The sequence below is a fragment of the Glandiceps talaboti genome, chromosome 22 (genome assembly GCF_964340395.1).
Source record: "Glandiceps talaboti chromosome 22, keGlaTala1.1, whole genome shotgun sequence".
Classification (NCBI taxonomy): domain Eukaryota; kingdom Metazoa; phylum Hemichordata; class Enteropneusta; family Spengelidae; genus Glandiceps; species Glandiceps talaboti.
In genome coordinates, this window is record NC_135570.1 from 4809384 (window position 1) to 4835303 (window position 25920).

General features: G+C 35.9%; 2 protein-coding genes across 2 annotated transcripts; both read left to right on the forward strand.

Annotated features, from left to right (window-relative positions):
* The first annotated feature begins 6249 nt into the window (after positions 1-6249).
* Positions 6250-11735, forward strand: LOC144452348 (uncharacterized). Its single transcript, XM_078143436.1, has 2 exons — positions 6250-6524; positions 10831-11735. Exons 1-2 carry the CDS (start codon positions 6350-6352, stop codon positions 10971-10973), a joined length of 318 nt encoding a protein of 105 aa, XP_077999562.1. The 5' UTR covers positions 6250-6349; the 3' UTR covers positions 10974-11735.
* Positions 11736-15105: 3370 nt separating this feature from the next.
* Positions 15106-19881, forward strand: LOC144452441 (tachykinin-like peptides receptor 86C). Its single transcript, XM_078143533.1, has 4 exons — positions 15106-15120; positions 18147-18566; positions 18949-19170; positions 19666-19881. Exons 1-4 carry the CDS (start codon positions 15106-15108, stop codon positions 19879-19881), a joined length of 873 nt encoding a protein of 290 aa, XP_077999659.1.
* The last annotated feature ends 6039 nt before the right edge of the window (positions 19882-25920 follow it).

The window sequence follows — 25920 nt, forward strand, 5'->3', positions numbered from 1 at the left end:
GACAAAGACACAGTACAATAGTAATCCGAGTCAATCAAGTGAAATTGCATCACTTGAAGCATTTTGATCTTAACACCCATCGCAATGACACCCTTTTTACAAATATATACGTCGTGCTGACACTGAAAAACTGAACCACGTGGTATAAACACATTAATACGTCCCATAGGTAGCCTTTATTCACTGAGTGCCTTCGGCTTCGGAATAGATTAGGGCTTGCATCATCAGGGGTCATCCCCAGTTCCTCTGCACTATGACATTAATAATTAGATGGACAAAACAAGTTCTGGAAAGAATACATTGTTACATGATTTTCGAAGATATTGTAGCTGATGCAATGAGAATGTAGCAATGTTGGTAATATTTATGTCCCAATCAGATAATAAAAAGCATTTTTGTAGCTCCAGACGATAAAATGTTGCAATGTTACTAAGATTTTTGTTGACTCAGACGTTTTGTTTCAAGTCAACAAATGTCAAGTACTTATTAACAAATATTATTCATTGCAAGACTGATGAAGACAAACGAAACTTTATATCTAAGGATGTTATCTACACAGCTTGAATGATAACTGCTTAATGTATTTCTAACGTAAGGAGGTTTGAGTCTAATACCCAAACGTAATTTTGTAGGTAGCTGTTCAAGTTTAAATCCATTTAGTTCTAGAAATTGTACAAGCTTTTATCGAAGCTAAAGTCGAGTATCAGAATACAAATGCCATTTCTATCCCCATGTGTATTATTAATCCGTTACAAGAACGTTAACGTTAATGTACACACATCTTCAAAACTCAGGTCTGATGAAAATTCAGGACTTGATACCTTTAAAGCTGCTCCAGGTGCAACGGAAAACGTGTTTTAAAAAACCCCAGCTTTGTTACAATTACATACAATGACTTGCTCATAATATCGTACACCCTGAACAGTAATGAATCACCTGTGGGTAAATGTATGTATGTAGCTGTTCACATAATATGTTGCAATAATTCCAATCAAATTGATTTTTAGGTCCACATCCAAAAATCAGCGCCCCCAACGCAATCATGATTTAAACCTGTTATAAAATGTACTAGCACTACTTATGAATATTATAATTAACATGTCACAGTCTAATTACTGGTATTTTAAGAGTAAATATATTCAAAAATGAATATCTTGTTGGTTGTCTAACCGAAAAAAAAATACTACAGTTACGGCGAGTACAGCTTTAATGTTGTATAAATATAGTGATTGAAAGAAACAGTCGAAAATCTATGCATCCATGCAAATATTGTGTAGATTGATTGATCTGTCTACAAACCTACACGCTCACCCTACACTACTTTGTAGAATGGATTCTTCCAGTAACTCAGGACCGTCCACCAAATCAAACTCATGATTCTGTCTAGCTTTTGATGTTAGCAGTAGCTATCCAGATATTGGGGAAAAGTCCGTTTCGATACTGTTGGACATTTTAGAAAGTGTTGTTCAAGGTATTGCATATACGTTTTGATCTAAAGTGTATCTATGAATATGGGAGATACTGACGACAGCAGCAGCTTGAAAAATCAACCACAAGAAACCTTGTCAGAGACTCAAAATGTTGCCGACTACGATATTGAACTGTTGAAAGTGCTGTACTATAACTTAACAGGCCAAGAGTTTCGAATTCTTTCACCGGAAGACCTTGCCATGCCACGTGTGGGTATCATCCTTCTCACTCTCAGTTTCACCGTCAACATGTTACTGTCTGTCGTTGGGAATGTGTTGGTCGTTCTCGTTCTTACGTGCATTGCACGGGTATGGACAGACCTGACTAGTTATCTCGTCAATTTAGCATTGGCTGATTTGACTATGGCTATATTTTGCATGCCGTTCACATTTCCAACTATTATGATTGGTCACTGGATATTTGGTAAAGTGATGTGCCCAGTCGTTATATTTCTGCAACAGGTATGGTAATTTTTTGTTATTAATCAGTTATCATTTAGTGAAAATAATAGACTTTTTTAAACCTGACCTTAAACAAAGTATGTATGTATGTATGTATGTATGTATGTATGTATGTATGTATGTATGTATGTATGTATGTATGTATGTATGTATGTATGTATGTATGTATGTATGTAGTATGCGCGCGCGCGCGCGCGTGTGTGTGTGTGTGTGTGTGTGTGTGTGTGTGTGCGTGCGTGTATCTATGTATCGATGTAAGTATGTATCTATGTATACATATTCAAATTCTATCCACATACGACGGTAACCACTTTCCGTGTCGTAGAGAGTTATTGCTGAAATGCAAAAACTTACTAAAAGAGTTGGTTCTTGCTTATCCTAACATTTGCTAGCTGTGACAGATTTTGTCTGGATACATCTAAGAGCTGCATTTTTTGAGTGTTTTGGAGACCTTTAGGATACATATCAACATAATATATAAGAAAACATAACAAGACATTACAAGACATATTTGTTTCATGCTATTTACAGAATGAGTGCCTCACTCATCAAATAAATACACAGCCATCGATCACTGAAAATGAAATTACAAATGCCAAGATTTTGGTTTCTAAGTAGAAACTAAGTATAATGGTTCACTGGTCATGCATTTTAAAGCCATTCGCTTGCAATGTATATATTCAGTTTGATAACATCGGATACGGTTTCTTAAATCGCCAACACGTCATGATCAGATAAAGATATTTGTCTCTCTCTCTCTCTCTCTCTCTCTCTCTCTCTCTCTCTCTCTCTCTCTCTCTCTCTCTCTCTCTCTCTCTCTCTCTCTCTCTCTCTCTCTCTCTCTCTCTCTCGCGGCCACTGGAGCGCGCGGCCACTGGAGATAAAATCTAGTAATATCACAATGCTAGGTTTGAAGATATTCAATTAGTATGCATAGCAAAGAAAAACTTGGGGCACTGTAAGACAGACACAAAATGGACTTTTAATAAATAAAAAGCTCTGTTTCGATATCAAAATGACTTTCTGTTCGATTAATTTGCTAATTAGAGCTAAGGTAAAACTAGAGTCAATTGTACTCGTACAATTGTGCACAAATGGCGTATGGTCAAAGCTTTAATATTAACCAAAATTGTGAGGTTTTCAATGTTTTATTCCTTCTGCTCCCAAACATTTGGCAGATTTAACGTTTCACTGTATCTATGTGAGTACACTGCTACGGAAAGTAGGTAAAATCTATTATCGTATGTTTGGTTTCAATTACCCACAATGTTTTCATTAATTTCATTCCTACGCACCACACACCTGAGCCGTTGTTCTAATAAACCAATTAAAACGTTGAGATAATGTTAAACTGTTATTTAATTACGTCCGCTGTTTTGCACAGCGCAACGTCCTCCGCGTGACGGACTTGGTAGCAATGAAATATTCACCAGCCCATTATTTAGTACAGCGAAAGGCGTTATAGTTGTTCAACTGGTTTATCAGACTTGCAATTGGTTGTCGTCACAGACACAGAGGAGAAACAATGAATATACTACGATAACACCAGGCGCACACTAGAGGAATTATCAGCTGAGCAAAAATCTCACTCATGGCAATCTAGCGTGTTTGATAATTTTGGCTATGAGTCGTGTGCGCGCTGAACGTGAGCAGAATGCTCACGACTTTCATGCGTGGCGATGACATAAAACAGCCCGAAAACTATTTTCCACTTTCCGAAAAGTACACATTTTTAGATTATTTTCATAAGAAAGATTCATAAATGAGTGTACGGTATCAATTTTGACATTTTTCCATGACAATTTTCAAGATTTTGTTTACTGTAGTCAAACCCTTTCATATACTGCAAAGATTCCAGTGAAATAATGAAATCAACACACTGCAATGTATTTTTCAAAATATTTCCATCAAAATGTGTTAAAATTACATCTGAATTAAGATATTTATTAATTTTAGCAAATTTCCCTCATAATCAGTAAAATTGAACCTGTGTTAGTTGCAGGACTTGTCCTGAAGCTGAAAGGGGTGTGTCAGATGCAGGAATTGTCCTGAGGCTGAAAGGGGTGTGTCAGTTGCAGGACTTGTCCTGAAGCTGAAAGGGGTGTGTCAGATGCAGGAATTGTCCTGAAGCTGAAAGGGGTGTGTCAGTTGCAGGAATTGTCCTGAAGCTGAAAGGGGTGTGTCAGTTGCAGGAATTGTCCTGCAGCTGAAAGGGGTGTGTCAGCTGCAGGAATTGTCCTGAAGCTGAAAGGGATGTGTGAGATGCAGGATTTGTCCTGAAGCTGAAAGTGGTGTGTCAGTTGCAGGGTTGAATTGCCTAACAGCTTCTGAAATTGTTGCATAGTTGAACTGCTTATAAATGCTCTGCATGACACAAGGATCCAGTCAATAAACCACACTCTAGAACTGGTTCAGGATCATGGATTTTATAAAGTAACCTATTATTTATTTGTTTTCTTTTTATTTAGTTGAGTGTTGGGGGGGGGGGGGTGTCATATACAGGTGTTCTTGGCTTATACCATAGACAACACTGGTGCCTTTGTAGTGCTACCAATCCATCTTCATTACCTGAAAAAAGGAAAGAATATATCGAATTAATGTCCTATTTGACATATACACTGCGAGAAATATTATATCAATGTGTATGTGACAGATATTATTTCAACAAATTAAACATTGTTAAATTTGTTCACGAGAAATTCTTTACACAATACATGTAGTCTTCCAAAGATATTCACAATTGTTTTACTCCAATGAGTCATTCCTACTCAACAAGGCAAGTACAAGCAATGATTTATGTATTCCAAGAGGCACACACAAGTAGGGTCAGTTTCACATAAAGAATGCACCACAAAAATATGGAATAGACTACCATTGAATATCAGGAACATCCACGGCCCCGCCAGTCAGAGTTCAAATGAGAGTTTAAAAAAATATCTATATTCGATTAATACAAATTGGGCATATCTTTATGCTATGTCATAGTGTGTGAATTTTGATGATCCAAGATTTAGTATGTCACATTTGACATATGGCAGTTATGCCGAGATAGTATTTATTTCAATGTCAAATGTACTGTAATATGACTAGTTTAGTTAGTTGCAAAACAAATATTTTCATTCCCCTTTCCCCTTAGTTATTGATATACATATTCATCTTGACTAGTAAATGTGTTTTGTTATGTTACGTACATGATATATATTTTTGGAATAAATAATTATTAATTTAGGAGTCCAGATTTTGACTAATTGAAATTTGAGAAATAAATTCTAAAATATTTCACAAGGCTATCTTAACTTTTGATTAAAAATGATGTGTGGGATTTTTGTCTTTCAACAGTGAATTTGTGTCTTCATATGATAATATAAGATACATGTACTACTACAGTACTTAGTGCAGTTGGGAAAATGATGCTAAAATATATGTACAATGTATCTTGACAGAATGGTAATGACATGTAAATGAATGCATGATGTGCACCTTTTGAATGTAATGAATTTCCTTTGGTGTGAATGGTTTGTTTACCAATTGATCCAAGACATTGCATGGAACAGAATAGCAATGTATAATATTTCAGGCAGGCAAACACCGCGTCATAAAGCACCCACGTTTAATACAGAAATACGATATTTATATCTATAAATGAGTAGTACTAATAACGTCAATACGAATGATAAATACAAACACCGTCAGATAGAACTTAGAACGACTGCATTACAAACAATGGAAGGATTGTCATGATGACTTTCTACTTTGCATAAAACATGTACGATTTCGCTGATAAAGTGATATGACGGTTATCCACAAACTCAATCATACAACAACTTAGTCCTGCTTGCATACGTCTATAAACAGGACAACTCAACTGTTTGGCATGTTACTTACCGTGCATTTCTCATGGACTCCTCGATCCAAACACACGGCCATCGCGTCGTTTTCCAAAACAGAGGTCACGTATATTACGTAATGCTTACCAGTACCAGCTGGGTTGCATGGTCTGGGGTTGCATATCCGAACAAAAGGAGTCTGGGTAATCAGGATTAGTTCATGTTATGAACAGGTCATATACGAGTAACTGAACATGATAACGCTACACACACTGTGAGACACACACACATAAAAATGTTTCTTCCGTGCATGTTAAGACGCGTTTCGTGCATTTTGATTCGATCTATTTCAAAGTAAGATTCTTCCACGCAAGCAGTTTTTAGTTATATGTCTTTGGGCAATGACTGCAGTCGACGAGCCCTTCACCCTTGTTGCTCGTGTACCTTTGAGAAATGGACTTTACCATTAGGTCACGCAGGGGTTATGATATGAAAGTTTGCCTTTGTGTTTGTCAGCACGGCCAAGCAGTTTTTGGTTCATGTTCTGACAATCGTGAAAGTTATGCGTCTTCAATGGAGTGATCATGTTTTATGAAACACACTGTGGTGGTATACCAGAATTCTCAAAAGCCTTGTGGAGAGAGTGAGAGCGATTTACAACGATGGAAAGAGTTTAACGGAGGCCGGCAAACAGTCGTTAGCATATCATTGTCAACAATGATTGAACACTCAAAACAATCGTCGCTGATAAACGGCGAAGTGCAAGGTAAGCCACCTCATTTATGGTTACATGTGTGTTTTAGTTCCAGAAAATGTCGTTTGCACAATTGGAATCAATCAAAATTAACAATATCACCATTGCCATTGTACCATCTCAGATGTAAGCTATTGTTTAGGCTGCTTTCACAAAAACTTGTTGGGGGGGGGGGGGGGGGGGGGGTCAGGAGAATTTTTGTAAAACCCTAATTTTTTTTCAAGTACCCCCCTGCCATATTCCAAACTTTTTCAAGTACCCCCCCCTGCCAAAGCCCCAAATATTTCAAGTACCCCCCCCCCCACCCGAATAATTTTTTTTTGGAATACTCTTCCTGTGCGTTAAAATTCCATACCAAGTACAAAACTGTACATAATACACTTAATACCAACTTTGTCCATTATATATATAATCAATTTGTATATTGTGTGTATATATATACACAAACACCAGTTAAAACAAAATGTTATGTTAACCAGTGCATTGCCATTCCAAAAAACAACATATACTTGTAAATGAATTACACTTTGAATAACTCTTGCAAAATGATCAGCAGACCAGCTGAGTCTTTGTTTTCTGTTCAATATTGTATTAGTACATTATACTAGTAGTGTTACAGTTGAATGTCATTTTAGTTGTATTTGCAAATATTGTGATGCACATGTTATCTAAAGAGAGTTTTATACTGTATTGTTCCAGTTCAGTTTCCTAAATGTGTGCTAAAAGAAATCAAATTGGTCTAAATAACACTGAAAAAAACCTTAATAAAATGCATTGCCATGTATCCCGTTCTTGTTTGATGTAAATTAGTTCAATATAATGTCAAAAGAAAATAAATGTATGACTCAAAAATGCCAGCCACATTTCATCTAACAGAATAGGAATCAAGTGATATATATTAGTCATAGTGGTAATGATAATTAAGATGGCCCTATTATCATAGTAATTGTATACCTGGTAATTGAACCTGGTAATACATTTACCTTGTAAGAGCCTGATTATTGGACTGGTTTTGATGTTAAATTACAAAGGTGAATGCAGGATTTTAAACAAAGTCTCAGAATGTGTTTATTTAAATTTTTGATTTCCAAGTGGTAGCTCTCCTTCCAGATCTTGTGTATATAAACATGTCATTGTCATCATCATCATCAGACCCAAATTCTCCTTCAACTTCATCAGAGTTGGAACTAGCTGTATCATCATTCTCACTGTCACTGTCACTGTCACTGTCATCAGATGACAAATCACTCTCACTTTCTTTAGATTGATAATAGTGGCATCGTACAGCCTCAACATTGTCTATTTTGTGCATTCCTGCCACAGCAGGAATTTCATAGTTGGAAAGGTACTTATCAAGTTCTTTCACTTTCAATTTGGAAATGTCACCGTTTCTGACAAGCGCATCCCAGTCATATTCATCACATTTTTTTTCAGCATGTTGCTCCCTTTCTTTCATTTTTTTTCTTTCCCTCATAGAGGCAAGTGTTCTCTGTTCTAAATGAAGGATTGCTCCCTTTAATATATCTTTTTTGACACACAGTTTCTTGCTCAATTCTTCAAGTTTCTCAACATTTTTACTTGACACTAACCCTTTACTATACAGGTTCACTACCTCATTCCTGCCATATATCTTTAGGGTAACTTTATATTGAGAGTTATGTCAAAGTTTATTTATTTATCTTTATATTTACAAGTAATAGTATATTCATGCAAAGTTGAAAAGTATGTGCAAAAAACTTATTTTACTTTTTCTCTGTTAACTCAGCTTGTGAGATATTGTCTTCTGTTTCACATGTAGCAGACGTTGCTAATATGCTAATTTAGGAAATATTTAGAATGTGTTATTAAAAGTTTATGTTGAAAATTATAGTCATATCTATAGGATGAAAAAATACCTTGAACAGAAGTTTTTGATACTTGTCAAGTATGTTTTAGTGCATGTGCACCTTTTACATTTTGATGGCAGGCTGAGATGAACCTTTTCCAACTCTTTTTTTTTTTTTTTAACTTCCAAGAGCTGCAAATGTAAAATGTTGTCTGTCATATTTGTCTGTCATTCAATACTAGTAAGAATTTACATGAAAAAGTTACATATCATTGTGATAACCACAAATCAAAACACAATCATGTCACAAAGAATCAAAACACAGTCATGTCACAAAGAATATTTTCAGTACAGCGTAAAGGTAATTTCACACATTAAATGAACCAAATTTCAGTAGATAGCAGTGTACATGAAAGACACTGGTATTTTCAGACAAAAAACAATCTGTACCACTCAATTCGCCCCTTTCAATTTATCATTACATTAACAGTTTATTAAAAGAAAATTAAAATGTGACTTTTTGTTTTTTCATTTTACTAACTTGTGAGCAACTGTTGTTTGTAGCTGCTGTTTTTGTTGACTTGTTGTTGTTGTTGTTGAATGATTTAAACTCAAAAAACTGCCAGACCAATGTCCTTGGTATTTGGTGGGGACATTACTTTAGGTTTGGTATCTAGTTGGGAAAGTGTCCAAAGCAAAATAATAGCATCACTGGTGTGTGATTAGGGCAAAAATTGCCATTTTTGGTCAAAAGACTTGAAATAAAAATACTAGGTAGTTTTATTCAAAAACTACTCTGAGGATTTGGCTGAAATTTAAAATTTATCTCCAAAATTATGTGGTTAATAATAAGACTGGCGTTTGGTGAGAGGTTTCTTGAAGTGTTATTCTGTAAATTTCATTCAAAATATTTTGACACAATTGGCCCTAGCAACCATGACTAAGTCCAACAACCAAATGCTAGTGTGTTTTTGCCATAATAACATCTGGTAGGCAAGAGAGTACATGTTCAAAAATGAGTGCAATATCCCAAACAACAATGACCATGCCCATAGGTCCATGTACAACCAAATGTGAGTGTATTTCGTTAAAATTCACCTTTTTATACCTAATTTTCATATTTCAGACGGTTACAGTAATGTTGGCAAGCATGTTTTACACAACACAACACATGGCATTGTTGATGTATGCACCTCTAGGCTAGCTATCACTTAGTTTTGAGTTGTTGGTTTCACCTTGTAAATGTGCATGTCATTCATAAAAATTAACTGAAAACAATCCATTTCCCTTTATTTCTCTAAAATTGATATCTTTTTAATTTTCATGAATGGAAAATGATTTTTCATCAAAATTTGCCGGAAATACATGTACATACATTTTTAATGTGATGAATTTGGGCTAAGAATAACCGAATACGTTCAGTGCAAACGTACCATAACAAACATGCCTGCCACGTCGGATCTACCTCATGGTACTATGATTGTGATTCACATCCAAACGTGATCATTTAGGACATTAATTTTACGATGGAACCGTACCGGAGTAGTTATTTCTAAAGAACATGTATAAATTTTAGGTTTTTGTTCGTATTCATCAATACAATGTGAAAATTGTCGTGACATCGTACATGTTCATTGTATGCAAACATGTGTACTGTATTACGTATGCGAGAAGGCTTGGAAATTACCGGGTTGATTTACCTAGCCATAGAAACTACAAACATACCGTCTTCTACTTTAAGACGGTACTACATTTACTGTTTTTGTTTCGGCTACCATTGTTATAGTCAAGGCGATAAATGAGTTCATAAATGATGAAAGATGCAGTGTCGCTGTTCACTTCCTTCATTGACGACATTGAATAGAATCTCATGAAGACGTTCACATCAAGGCAAAGACCCTCATGGAGAACACTGGGGTTGCTATAGAAACAAACACCGATGGTTCCCGAAGAGCAACTCATGTGACACTCTGTAACTTTTGGCATATGTTTGAAACTGACGTTCAAGCTCATCCTCCTGTTAGAACCTCGGAACAATACTCATTGCCAATCTGCTTCTTACTTGTCTGTGGCAATGATAGTCTTGCTGTTAGACATTCAGGCTTTCTTTTGATTTGATAAGCAAAAAAAGTTTGCTGTAAGGATGGAATGCCCAAACATCTAGCTAAAGTCATTTTTTGACTTGGCATTCCATTAAGATGATGTATGGCTGTGGGTTGGGCCATGTATGCATATATATGTTAATATATTCAGTGGATGCCTCTGCTGTAGGTTGAGGGGACTCATTATGACTATATAAGTGAAAACATGTTTTTTTCAACATTAAAAATTCCTACAAACAATTAAATTCCTATTTTACATCCATTCAGCAAACTAGAATATACAGAAGTTTGTTCAAATCACCAATTTCCAAAACTTTAACATAATTGTAATATTAAACATATATTAAGCCATTGTTAATATAATGCTGTTATCTTTTTTGTTGTTTCATAGAGTGGTTTGGTATCAGCTATGACAATGGTGTTGTTGGGATCGACAAAGATGAAAGGTGCATCAACTTCTGTAAACTGAGATGCGGATCGTTAGCAGATGCACTATTAACCGATAATGAAGTTGACATCGATGGATTAGACTGAGATAATTTTTTACTTGTGCAACTTTGTAGTAGTCTTTTACCTTATATTGTTACTTGTATGTACAAAGTCAAACACTAACCCAATACCACAACCTTTAAAATTGTTCTTTATAGGTCTCAAAACTAAATAATAATTTGAATCAGGCATAATTTTCTGATTGTCGATTTAATTCCTTCATTGCTTTTGGGGTGTAGGCCTTTTACATTGTGTACTACCTGGTCAGGCAAAATCAAAACCAGCCTACTGTAATTGTCTGTATTTGAAATGAGAGTGATCTGTAAATGTTTCACAGTTTTCATTGTGGTCTTGTATGTCCTGATTGCACACAGGCATCAATATTGTCCAATCATAAAGAACCGAGCAACCCTGATGTAAAATATCATGAACACATCACAACATTTGATTCATTAATTTCATAGACTATATACTTCAGTTCTAATACCATGGTTCATTATGAAAGTCTGCTAATTCAAATTTACAAGTATAACTTAAGTGTATATTGAATCTAATCGTTTTCATTTGTATTGCTCATAATGACATCTGTAACATAAGCGTAGTGTCTTATATGGAAACTTCAAATTAATAAATTTCTCTTCCGCCATCCACAGACACAGACACAGAGAAAAGTCAGGTAGTGTGGGATTCGTCTTTAATAAGACGTGTAAATTGTAATTTTTAAATTTTTGTTTCCTGATGCTTATTATGAAACATTTTTAGCTCCGCTGTCTTTCAATTGTTTGTATTAAAATCTTCTCCAAACTGATGGGCTTTAAAAAAAATTTAAAACCATAAAGTGTTTCCTGAACATGTTTTCTAGCAAAGTAGCATTAGTGCTCAGACCACCATAGAGAACAGACTAGAAACACCATTGTAAATAAAACAACTAAATTTTAAAGGGAACATCTCTTTGTGTTTGTTTGTGTGTGTGTGTGGAATGTTAATGCAAGAGTGTGGGTTGACTTGGTTCAAGTCCATGGATGTTTTGAAGAACCTTTTATCCAATGTTGTGTGTTTATTGGTAACATTTTGTCTATTTGTTCTATTTTTATTTGAACTTGGTGACCACAATATACTGAGTGGTGTTAGAACATAATTCATGTGATTGTGTAATTGCAGACATGTGCAGTAAAACCCATATATCGCACCCCCACTCAACTAAATAAAAAGAAAACAAATAAATAATAGGTTACTTTATAAAATCCACGATCCTGATTGTGTCATGCAGAGCATTTATAAGCTGTTCAACTATGCAACAATTTCAGAAACTGTTAGGCAATGAAATCCTGCAGTTGACACTTCCCCTCTCAGCTTCAGGACAAGTCCTGCAGCTGACACACCCCTTTCAGCTGCAGGACAATTCCTGCATCTGACACACTCCTTTCAGCTTCAGGACAAGTCCTGCAACTGACACACCCCTTTCAGCTTCAGGACAAGTCCTGCAACTGACACACCCCTTTCAGCTTCAGGACAAGTCCTGCATCTGACACACCCCTTTCAGCTTCAGGACAATTCCTGCAACTGACACACCCCTTTCAGCCTCAGGACAATTCCTGCAGCTGACACACCCCTTTCAGCTTCAGGACAATTCCTGCATCTGACACACCCCTTTCAGCTTCAGGACAAGTCCTGCAACTGACACACCCCTTTCAGCTGCAGGACAATTCCTGCAACTGATAGCTGACCGACACACCAGTCTATGAAACATTTTATATTGTCCGGTAGAATTGCAGATTGGTGGAGGGGACAATGACTTTTTTGTTATTTCCTCAAAAAATGCCTGATTTGTGTGACAGGGAAGTGAAATTGAAATTCTAACTTGGGAATTTTAGATTAAAACAACTGACCTGAGAGATTTTGTTTTAAACTGTGATAATCTTACAGCAATTATATGAATTTTTATAATTTCACTGGTAATATTTCACTCTTTTTATGCCAAGGTTAAAAATCTCTGTTCAGAATTAAAAATATATTAATTTAGGTATGTGTATGATCAAGCTGACATTTTTTCATGTAGTTAAATGAATTGATGATTGCAGTTAAAATATGATGTACTTAACATTTTCAAGGTACAAACACTGAAGGAATATTCAAAAGTTGATCAACTGGATTTTACTTCAACAATTATTAAAAAATATTAGATTTTGTGAATTTTTTGCACTTTTTCCTACTACAATTGTGTGAAATACCAGGTTTTCGGAAATTGGAAAATTGTTTTCGGGCTGTTATAAGTACAAAATGTTGGCCCCAGTCTAAAACAGAGGTGAGTAAACTTCTACGCCAATAATGACGGTATTTTCTTGATTTTAGATGACAAACGTGTCGATCGTTGGCCAAAATACCCTTAGCCATTGCTTTAATGAGCGGGAATAGTCACGAAACTATACCAATCGAGATAACTATCTCACACTATGACACAATAACCGGCGTCTTGTTGACTATTCCCGCTAAGGCAATAGCCACGGGTATTTAGGACAATGATGGACACACTCGCTTTATAAAATCATTAAAATACAGTCGTTATTGACGTAGAAGTTATTCATCTGTATTTTAGACTGGCACAAAGTTGTGAGCAGAATGCTCACGTTCAGGCGCACACATGATGGAGGAGTTACATGTATGTCGAAGAACAGAAGACTACTTTTCATAATCACGCGAGATTTCGCGGTCGTAAGAGATTTCGAAAAATATTTATAAAAGCTACCTGACATTGTATATATTTGACATCGAGAAGAAAAAGGAACGATTTTGCCTATTTATTCGACCTACTGGAAAGAAAACGTGAGGCTGTGCCACAAGCGTACTATGTTGGAGACGATTACTACATGGAACGTCCCCTGTCAATCATAACGAAGCTAATAAAAGCCCAAACATTAAACAAATAGCCCCAGGGCCTATAGTTTTCAGTTTATGGGTTTGAAGTTAAGCTGTCCCTGTCCTTTCAAAGAAATTGTATATATTGTCCGTACATGAAGCAAGAATACTAACAAATAATTGCATGTATGATCAGAGTCGTGTTGTTGGTCCACCGATACCCCCTCCCCCAGGAAAAATTTCGAGAGAAGTAAAGAACTTTGACTGTCAGGGAAATTTGTCCTCAACTATTACATGCTTTCATGGTTTACTCTTGATTTGTGAAAAAACACATAGTGGCTTGAATACAAATAAATGGAACATTACAGTCAGTTATTCGAATTTGTACTTTCCATCCATCATGACTAAGAAAATACAGCCTAATATCTACCACTGCACAACTGCGCAATCTCACACCGTTTATGGAGAGATTCCATCTGACTGACTCTTTCATCAAGATTGAACTCAAGCAAGCACTATAATGATTTATTCCAAAGATTATATGCATAGATCACTAAAGTTAATGTTTGCTGTTAGCTTTTCTTCCATTGACGTTGTACATTGAACGAATAATTGGAGTCACACAGGTCAGTTAGTTATTAGAATACAGATTATTTGGCATTGAGTTGATATACTTCGTAACTTTGATTTTGATCTTTCTAGCCTAAGGCTACACCTAGCTATATGATATGTATTGCCAAGGTGAAGGTGAAGGTGAAATATAATACGCTTATTGTCTGGCTATGAGGGCTCTACTAGACGTCTATTACCCCGAGGATGTTATACTTTCAGCATTGGGAAATATATGCTACATAACAGCACGACTGGTTAATATAAACGTCTGCTAGTGCAGGAATAAGGCCAGACAGTATAGTGTTGTATAACACGTCACATTTTTCGCAAGTATTCTTGTCTGGATCAAAGGAAGTCATCACCAATACATTACTCCCGTGCTACTGTAATGGTGCCCAAAGGAAATATTCCCCTCTGTATACAAATTGACGTCACTATGGGCAACAAGTCTATACTACAGGGTACGATGTAAGCCGATCACTGAAAGCAGTAAGGAAACTATGTGTTATAACAGTGTTAATGGCATAATTCAGTTTAGCGTCATACAAACTATTTTGAAATTAAATTTGTCAGAAATAAGTCACACTTACGTACACAAGACCTAGCAAGATTAACACTGACTATGAGAACATAATGTATGTGAGTATGGGAATGCCCATGATTTTAATATCATAACCCTACATAGTATTGTACATCTCGTAGTCCTAAAATGCCCACAAAAAGCGTAAAATGGCTATCATATCATTCTCCATCAACGACTAGACTTCTTTGTAATAATTGAAATGAGTGCGGTGTGATTTAACACCGAGGTGACGTGGCTGCATAAGACTACTGAATTAAGATAAATGTCATAGGTGTCGAGTCTGTTCACATTAGACATTTTAAAATTCCTCCAAGATACACACTTGAGAATTGGAAGAATTTCCCTATCGGAGTTGTCATTAATAGTTATTTACATACAAATTGGTACTGATCACAGTGGTACTGTGTTCCCTTTCAAATCTTACTTGTGATGGCAACTCACATATTGTCAAACTGTATAAAGTTTTCAAATTCAATACGTAATATAATTTGATTCTACTTTAGCTACCGACAGAGATATTTGACACAGTATACTGACGCCAAACGCTAATGAGTATTTCGCTAAGAGAATAATATGACTTAAAGTTGCGTGACATTGCTTCCAAGAAGAAAAGGAATGAATGATTGAATCGTATGTCGCTGGGTGTCGCCATTTCAATGAACAGAACGAAACAGCCCTGTTCCTTTCTTGGGCAGATACAGGATATGGAGGAAACTACATACTGAACTTAGTAGACAAGCTCTATACAACAAACTGTTTTGTGTTTAGCAATTAGAGGAGCTCTCATCCGGCACTGGGATGTTTTATATGAATGTAATGTAATTATGACATAATTTACCCGTTACTAATAAACTGGAAGAAAATGCGAAACTCGGCTGAAAAAAAAATATATGAGAGACAGACTCAACCACCACTATCACACTGTGTTGGATGTACTTATACAACCCTTCTATAGTATATCTCGGTTTGTGTGGGTTGATTTTGTATTTTAGCCGAAAATTACTTTGCACAAAACATAATGTAATGTAATGAATACTAAACTGTTGCTCTTATAAAAATGCTATCTATTCTAATACGAATTAAAATGTAGTATTAATTCTGGTTCTATGTTACAAAAGTAATGGATAGTTGTTAGAGATGTTGGAAATTAAATAAGGGGTTAATCTAACTAAAAGGGTTAATTGACTGATAAATAATGCTCTGTTTTAAGAATGATACCCAGTTCAAATAACTACGTTAAACTTTAGCAAGAGTAATATGTTCTCACCATAGTGAGATGAAGTGAAGTTTTATCTAATTGTACCTCACCTTTTTCCCAAACGTATCAAATTTACACGAGTCCCTGTGGGTACAGGCATTATTTTTCATTATTAGATTTCAGTATTGTAACACATTAAGATAACTTCATAGACTTCAAATGAAGAAAAAGGAATGAACATGTTTCAGGCATAGTGTTAATCTGAATGAGGAGATGTTGAATGTTGGGTTGAAAACTATTATCACTTGCAGATAGAATGTACTAAATGAGTTTTAAAACATTGCATTTCACGGAGCATATTCACTTTATCTGATGCCGTGTGCATTTCAATGTTTGTCATGTCCATCAGAATAGTAGTCCTGAATAATTTGTGTATATTCATGGCATATTGCTATAGGCAGGCACAGAGAAAATATACAAATTTTAAAATAAAAAATATCACTTCTAGTTCAATTTTACTCCTAAAACTACCATACATACATACATACATACATACATACATACATACATACATACATACATACATACATACATACATACATACACATCTATTTTGGCAAATTTCTCATATACTACTGTACAAAAGCTGTTTGTTGCCTGCTTCCTGTGCCAGCCATGCATACATAAATCTATAAGCACACAGGATGTATTTTACCGGTGTTACTATGTTTTTCCTGTTGGCCATGTTTGCCTGCACTGTGAATTTAAATTAAGAAGTATTCGTCTACAGTGTTGGCGGGAAACCTCTTTGATGATAACTCAATTATTCTGAGCCAAATCTTGTAATATGAAGATGACAAGGTACTCTACCCCAGTCGCCTACTCACATATCTAGCACATTAATATATACTATTTCCACTTTGCTTTCTAAATTTTATCATAATTGATATTCTAAATATTTTTACCCATACGAAAAATAAAGAAGATTGATCATGTAGTAACATGAGTCTAAAAACGGAGAGCATCTAGTTCTTTCACTGATACAAGATAGTGTTGTGACCACTTAATTGACCAGGTCAGCTTTGTATGATTACCCGAAAGTTTCGTTTTCTTCAACGCTAGATTTGACTTATTGAACATGTTAGTTAACGACATTCACACATGTTAACAAATTGATTTTGTACAGGACTCCTCGATAAACGTTACGCTAACAATTACGCGTGGACATCCTGTCCAAACAGAGTTCCGTTTGATACATGGAACGTTTACATAACAACATTTCACTCGTCATGAATTCATTACAAAACCCTTTTTTTTAAAGGCGAGCATAACTTGACTTACTACTCAGTCCAGGAGTATATCAACGCCGAATAAGTTAGAGACAGACAGACAGACAGACGGACGGACGGACGGACGGACGGACGGACGGACGGATGGATGGATGGACGGACGGACGGACGGACAGATAGACAAACAGAAAGAGAAACAGACAGACAGACAGACAGACAGACAGACAGACAGACAGACAGACAGACAGACAGACAGACAGACAGACAGACAGACAGACAGACAGACAGACAGACAGACAGACAGACAGACAGACAGACAGACAGACAGACGGATGGATGGATGGATGGACGGACGGACGGACGGATAGACAGACAGAAAGAGAAACAGACAGACAGACAGACAGACAGACATACAGACAGACAGATAGCGTCTCAATAACACCCCCCTACGCACACACCTTTTTACAAGTAATGGGTTTTATAACGTTTTGATAGTAGGACTGTGTTGCAGTAGAATACAATTTCACAATCCAGTTTGCAATATTAATACGTCTTGTAATACACTACTTCTATCATGACAATCGTGAAATGTAATTGCTCCAATCAAGTTGTCTGGAAAAAGGTGTGTGCCTTATTTGTAGATTATTTACCAGACATACATTTTGTTTTTGTTCTTGCAGGTGTCTGTCTCCGTCAGCATTTACACGTTAACAGCACTCGGCATAGACAGATACTACGCTATCGTATATCCATTAAAAAGGCGAATAACAACGAGTCGTACCAAGCTTGTTATCTCTATCATCTGGTTGATCTCCATCTGTCTCTCTATCGTACAACTTGCTTCTGCGAGTTCACGTCTTGTTGACCTCAATGAATACTACGAAGGCGAAGGAGATATACATGTCTACTTTTGTACTGAAAGATTAGATCCCCAAACTGCTCGGGGTTATGAAGTATTTATCCTCATAATCACCTACGTCATACCATTATGCTTGCTGTCCTATACGTATTTGAATATTGGGAAACAACTATGGGGAAGAAAGATACCAGGTTATGTTGACAAGGACAGAGATTTAGCACACATCAAGTCAAAAAGAAAGGTAACTATAACAACTTCAAAAAAATGGTCAGGCAAGCAGATTTTCTGACCAGAAGTATTCAAAAAATGACCAACGAACACGGCTTCACTTTCTTATTATAAGTCGTATTACAAGCTACTTATTATCATCTCATATTCACTGCTTTCTAACAAATCACAGTGAACCTTTCGAAAAGCTTCATCAGGTGCCAGACAGACAGACAGACAGACAGACAGACAGACTGTTTCTATGTATGGAACTGTATATGATGTGGAAACATAACAGACTCAAGATAGTTGATTTAATCAACATTTGAAAGATCGTACATACAACATTAAACAATTCATCCCAAGGAATTACAGTTAGTTGTCTTCTAATGCATATGACTTTTCCACCATATTAGACCGTCAAGATGTTGGTGATTATAGTTCTGATGTTCGCTCTCTGCTGGTTACCGCTTCACATCATCAATGTGGTCATGAAGTTCTATCCAGAATTATATGAGAACGCTGATGTGCGAACTCAAGATACGATGAGGATTTTACATGGTTGTTTTCTATGGCTAGCATGTGCTAACAGCTTTGTAAACCCATTGGTATATGTTTTCGTCAATGATAACTTCAGGGTAGGTGGCGAGGCTTCTCTTTAGGCCATACAGAAAATATTTTTCAATGCTCGATAATATACCTTTCTATTATAGAGATTTTGATTGATTGATTGATTGATTGATTGATTGATTGATTGATTGATTTTATTAATTTATTTAATTAATTTAATATTTTGTTTTAAATTTCTGATTTGCACCATTTGTATATTGTATTGTACGTAGAAAAGGCAAAGGGCAACAGTTAGTAAGCTGGGTATTTATGCAATAGTTTAATCCTAAATAATTAACATTCCCGTTTTCGGAACCATATATCCTGCTTCTTTTCTATTGGCTAGGGGCATCTCAGAAGCTTAGAGTCCTCTTTTCCTTTTGGTACACTGTTTTTGCTTTTGCGTTATAACATGTGTATTAACAAGTGTATTTGAATTATCAATTATATGGATGAAAAACGGATAGAGAATTACATAAAATATATCATGAAATGTAATGAGTTAATTGGTTTTCTCTTATTAGAATGACCTACAGAAAATCTTCAGGTGTCGATGCTTTCGAAAGAAACGACATAACGTGTCTGGAATGAGTCACGGGTCTCGTACCACCACTACCACCATGCCCAGATTCTCGTCACTACTTGGTGGTTCTAACAGACGATCGCAGAAGTCGTCAAGAAAGGAAAGTGCAAGCACTGCTCGTGCACATGATAATGAGGAGCGAGAAGAACAGGTCTGATGTACAGAGCAGTCTACAGAGTTTAACGGTGATATTCGAACAGAAGAGTATAGTGCATTTAATGACTCAATGCATTAGCAAGCCTTTACTTATCTATATAATTCGAATTTATTCTATTCTATTCTATTCTATTCTATTCTATTCTATTCTATTCTATTCTATTCTATTCTATTCTATTCTATTCTATTCTATTCTATTCTATTGTAGCCTAGTCTATTCTCCTCTACCTTATTCTATTCTATTCTTATATATATATATATATATACACGCTTATTTCATATTTTACATAACTTGTATATTCTCAATCTATCACCTTTCATATTATATACACATATTCTATATAAAGTACAACAGACATTTGAGTCAAAAACATTAGTTACATGTGCCATTTATTAATGTACATATACGTATATGTCCTTGCTGAGAGTAAATTGATCAGTTTAGCGACCTAAAGTAGTGTTAGTTTTTTTAAAACCACTTTGTTCTATATATGGATACAACTTTTTATGAATGGAGATAGAAGAAAGGTTGGATGAGAAAATGTCAAACAGTTTGAATCTCAAGATCCCGGTGGCCTCTGCGAAAATATACATTGTATGTATCATATATTAAAACTACATCTGTGTGAATACACTATATAACAGTAACCTTCAGCCGTAGAAATCTGATGTTCATAAAGCCCTTTGTTCAATTCAAGGCACGCTTTTAGGATGAAAGATAATTTTGTGCATTCTCATTGATGTCCTCTTTAAATATAATTATTATTACTCCATCAGCAGACTTTACGTCGCCCAAAATCGAGATCTTTTAATGATATATAGTGTTACGAATTTACATTTACCGATTTATGCTCTCTTGAGACATAGATGCATAGTTATGCCAAAGTTAGGAAAAAAGAAAACACAGTATGTTATGTATATCACTATATCAGAGATTCTAAATTATTCAAGACCTACGCTGTTGCTGTACTTGCGATATGTGTTCACCCATTATGCCTTCAGGATTAATAACACGGACGAACCCTCGTGTGATGGAAATGGTTCAAACAATGCCATTATTGCTATCCATATAATCCAAACAACATGAATAAATAATACGTATGGAGTATATGCCAAAGTATTCTAGGTCCCTAGGTGGCAACAGGTTTTGTTGTAACTCAACTTCAAAAGTTCAAACAAAACGTTAAGTGGGTTACTTTCAAAGCTATATGTATTGCATGCGAATACATCATTTTGTAGTAAAGATATGTACTTGTTTCACTCTCTACCATCCATTACTAGATGAATTGTTTCGATAATGATGACAAAAATTGCCATACGCCATCAGTTTGGAAGCCTCTGAAAATCGTCACAAACGTTGGCTAGTCGTTTTTTTTTAAATAATAAAGTGCTGCAGTCATTCAATTCTCATGCCAACACTTGGAGCTCCAAAGCATCGTTTTACAGTTTTTCTCCCAAATGACCTATTTCAAATAAGTCTTTGATTTGTAAACGTCATTTAAGTTTGTGATATTCATACAAGCAAGAATCGAGTTGCACGTCTAGGTTCATTGCCTCAGAGAGCACCTGTTATAATTGCAGAAGATTTTTACAGTCATTGATATAAGTATCCAAGATGTAATATGAAATAAACACCTAAACGCATTCAATAGGAAGAACATTCTGAGTCTATATTCAGATACTAACGATACAAAAATGGTCAGGTGTTTTATTTCTAAGACATGGCGAAAACCATCGAAACTGAGTGACAGCAAGTAAATTTTGGGGGATATTTTTTTGAAATTAATTACACCCCGGCGTCTATGATGTATGATATACGTTTAGAAAGTTACTTCGAAAATTACATGTAATGGTTAAAGGCAATGTGTTATGCACCAATACACTTTACACATGCATTGTGTGCCTTTTAATTGGTTACATATTACAAAAGGAGTGCAAATATCGTTTTAATAATTGATCATCTCTTAATAAAATCTATTTGCATCGCGTAAGAGTAAATTGCATTGTCGTCACTTAAGTGAAAGGAATCCACTGAAGGAAGCAACCAACAAGTCAATACCAATAACATCTCTGTTGAAAAGGAAAGTTTCGACAGTCGACTACAGAGCAATATCTTGATCGTAAGAAAATAAAACTATTGACATTTTCTCAATATCGTGTGACAGCTGTCATTCATTTTGACAACAATTCCCAATAGTATTGGTGAATTGATCGACCATATTGATCGTTAACAAATCACATAGCCGTAAAAAGTTCTAAGGTGATCGTCACAAAAATGTATCAAAAGTTCTGATCGATGAACCTTTGGGTTGAACTGTGCTAATTGTAATTATAGTAATATGAGAACACTTGTACAAGGTAGTAAATAGAAGGTGGCGAACATCGTAGAAGCTTCAGTCTTCTACTTTGTCCTATGCACATTCTCTCGACAGCGTTCAATGTTAAAAACGTCGGTAAACTAAAAATTCATACCTGGTCTTCCCTGTTACGCACATACGTCACAATGGGATTGTATCTTGATCTCTAACAATATTGTGTATGTGTATGTCTTTATTCTTTTCAGGGATAAGACATTCTGTTGGGACTATAACATTGATTCGATAGAGTTGATAAAGGAAACTATATCCGGCCAATTTATGAACTGATATGACCTTATAAATAACCGAATGAACAAGTTCTAGTACAACATAGGAGGACATCACTGGGAGATTGCGTTTAGCGAGTTTAGAATTGGTGCAGCAGTATTTTAGATATCGTCTCAAAAGACTGAAACTGCAGACAGACTGACTCTCTCTCTCTCTCTCAACAATTAAGCACCTCAACTTCCAACCAACTTACTTTGATTATTCCCACCCTGCTTACCCAAGCATCGAGCACTCTCTTCTGCGAGTTTGATACTATTTACTATATGATATAAGTAGATAGTTTTTTGACTGCCTTCCATTTGTTAGACTCTGCTTATCGTTATTATAGCTGTCAGAAAGGAAATGTAATTACGTTCGTTAGCATCACCTTAGACAGTCATCCCCACAAGCGAAATCGTGATATACAGTTTGTTCACAGTAGAACTAACTCGGAATGCTCTTAATTGCACCGTGTGAGGGAAAATCTAGGGACAACAGGACAGGCTCTTCTTTCGGTCTCTATAGAAGTATCCATGAGATATAGATGTTGACTAATGTGGAGTATCATCACTACCTAGGTTTTATTTTCAGCTCCAATTATTTAAATTCCCTATGCTTGAAATTGAACCTTTTGTCTGATTTACATAGAATCACAATCCGTCCCTGGCCATCGATCGCCGGCGTTTTTTATGATAATATCATATTATGATACTGATCAATCATCATTGACTTGTAAGATTATACAGGTATAAGTTGGTGTAAACCCTTTGAGAGGACAGCCTGTTGAATAAAGTGTGATCAAATAAAAATAGTTACATTCCTACTACAACTTCTGTCTGTGTCCGAGAGATTATCTCACTGAGATTGGATTTGGTTTAATTAAATTTATAAAGGATGTAATTGAAGAGAATGCCAGCGAGACTCTGCCGAACTATCTAGGGCTTTCTCTGTGCAGGCCGGTTTCCTCCTGCATAAGGTACTAGAGAATCCATCAAGTCTAGACGACATTTCTCAATTGCATGAAATGACACAACTGTCAGAATTTTCAGTTCGTCCAGCAACACAGATGTCGGTGTCTAAGTGATGACATCTTTCGTGTCTAACAACTGCTGTGGAGACTTGCTTTAATTCAATTTAGAAGTGATCTAATGAAAGAGAATGGCATTTCGACTATGCTGAACTGTCTTGGGTTTTCTCTGGGCACACAGGTTTTATCCCTCATGACAAGAGAATCCATCGTGGATAGATTTGACTGGAGTTCCTTTAAAGCTTTACTTGAAACGTTTAAAGTCCCAAATTCTGTTCTAATAAATGTAATGACTTACTCGTAATATCATAAATCCTGTACAGTATTGAATCACCTGTGGGTAAACATATATTTGTAGTCGTACATAGTATGCATAGTATGGTGCAATATATCATCAAATTGATTTTTGGTCCGCACCCAAAAATAAGCACTCCAGTTAATCAAGATTTCAACTTATTACTATTATAATACTACTTACTAGATGAAATAGACTTCTAATTGACATGTATAATGCATTATTTGGAGTATTTTAACAATTTACAATGAATCTATTGTTTACTGTTGGTCGTCTGATCGACACACTAGTAATCCAGTTACAAATAGTACAGGTACAAAAAATAGATTTATGTAAAGTTACATGATGCGAATCATTGTGTGTCCATCTAAGTCTGGACTGGAGACATCTAAACAGGAAACATAGCTTAAGTTTAACATTGATATTAATACAACACTTTTACTGTTTTAGATATACTTATTGTGTGGTATTTGAAATACTAATTTTCAGACGGATATGTCATTTATGTAATACAACCAGATTTTTCGAGGAATGGGTATAGGCTTGATACATTTTCTGTTATTTGGGAAGACACTAGACCGCCCGGAGAAAGCCCTTGATAGTTTGACAGTCTCCATGGCACATTGTAATGACATTCCTTAAAATTTAATAGAACCATGCCCCGTCTGCAGTGAGATAATCACTGGACATAGGCAGAAACTGTTACAGTACAAGAAATTAAATTTTATCAAATTCCATTCACGTTGCTTTTCATATGATAATTACCAATAACTCCGTCGTTACAATAGCATACCCATTCTTGACATCTTTCGGCAGATATACAGAGGAGTGAAAGACTATTTTCTTATTACATACAGACATTTGCAAGACTGATTGGACGCAATGTATCACGGATTGCGCACTAATCTGCTCAGTATACTGAATCAAACTCAATGCTTTAACCTGATGAGTAGTCTATATAAGCTTACCCCACAGCAGTAAAAGTAATGAAAAGTTAGTTCCCCTAGGACAGGTACGTTTGTACAAATGAATTACGTTTTCAGCGTACATAGTATGTACCAAGTGTAGAGAAGTCAAATAATTGCTGGGAGTTATAATCCCCAAAATGTTACTTAACTTGCCCAGTCAAAATGATTACGTTATTGCCTTTAAGGTATTTGGCTAATTTGCTACTCAGACTACCTTGTACACTCAGTTCACATGCAAAGATTGTGTACAATTCGTTGACCCCGTAGTCTGTTCATTTAATTCTTTTTGAGCACGTCCACGTATTTCCAAGCAGACATTGCCGAGTCTGTTTAAAGCGCATAACGGTCGATTTATTTCTGATGTCGCTGTGCTCACTGAGACATGTGTGACCGCCTCGTGATCAAACATGATCAACATCCAACAACTTCATAATTCCTTGACAAGCAGGTAGTCGAGTTCCTTCTGAATCAGGACTGTTTATATGCGGACATCAATCTTATCGATATAATACCACCATCTATCAGAATTAATTATAGGAGAGGTAGACAACTCGGGGGTGCTACTCCCCTTATTTGAGTATATGTATATGTGCTGCCCTTTGGGGTGTGTTTTCTAGCCCTTTGGTCTAAAATGGGGTCTGTTTTTTTTTGTAGCTGAAGAGTCTACAACGGGACCCACTTTGTATTATTTTTCATTTTGCTTGGTCTAAAATGTGGTCAATTGTCCTTTACCAAATCACAACTGCCATTAATTGCCCTAAAATGTTACCTCCTAAGGAAATGTATTTTGATCAAAACTTTCATCTTTTAAAAAACCTGTAATTGCCTAAAATGGGGTATTGGTTTTTCCGCCCCCCGGGAGACAACTAACCACTGGCAGATGCGATCGATTTTTTTCTTGATAGGGTTAGTTGGCAAAAAGTGACGAAAAATGGTATTTGGATTCAAGTGTGTACTCATACCTTAGTAATTTTTGTGGGTATATTTTTGGATAATAATATGCCGTAAATGAATGTCATAGAAACAATTAGGTGACTATTATTAAAAGCAGTCAACAACATTGAGAGTATAAAAGGAAGATTGTGATTGGTCAATTTCTTGCCGGATAATGACAAGTTGTAAACGT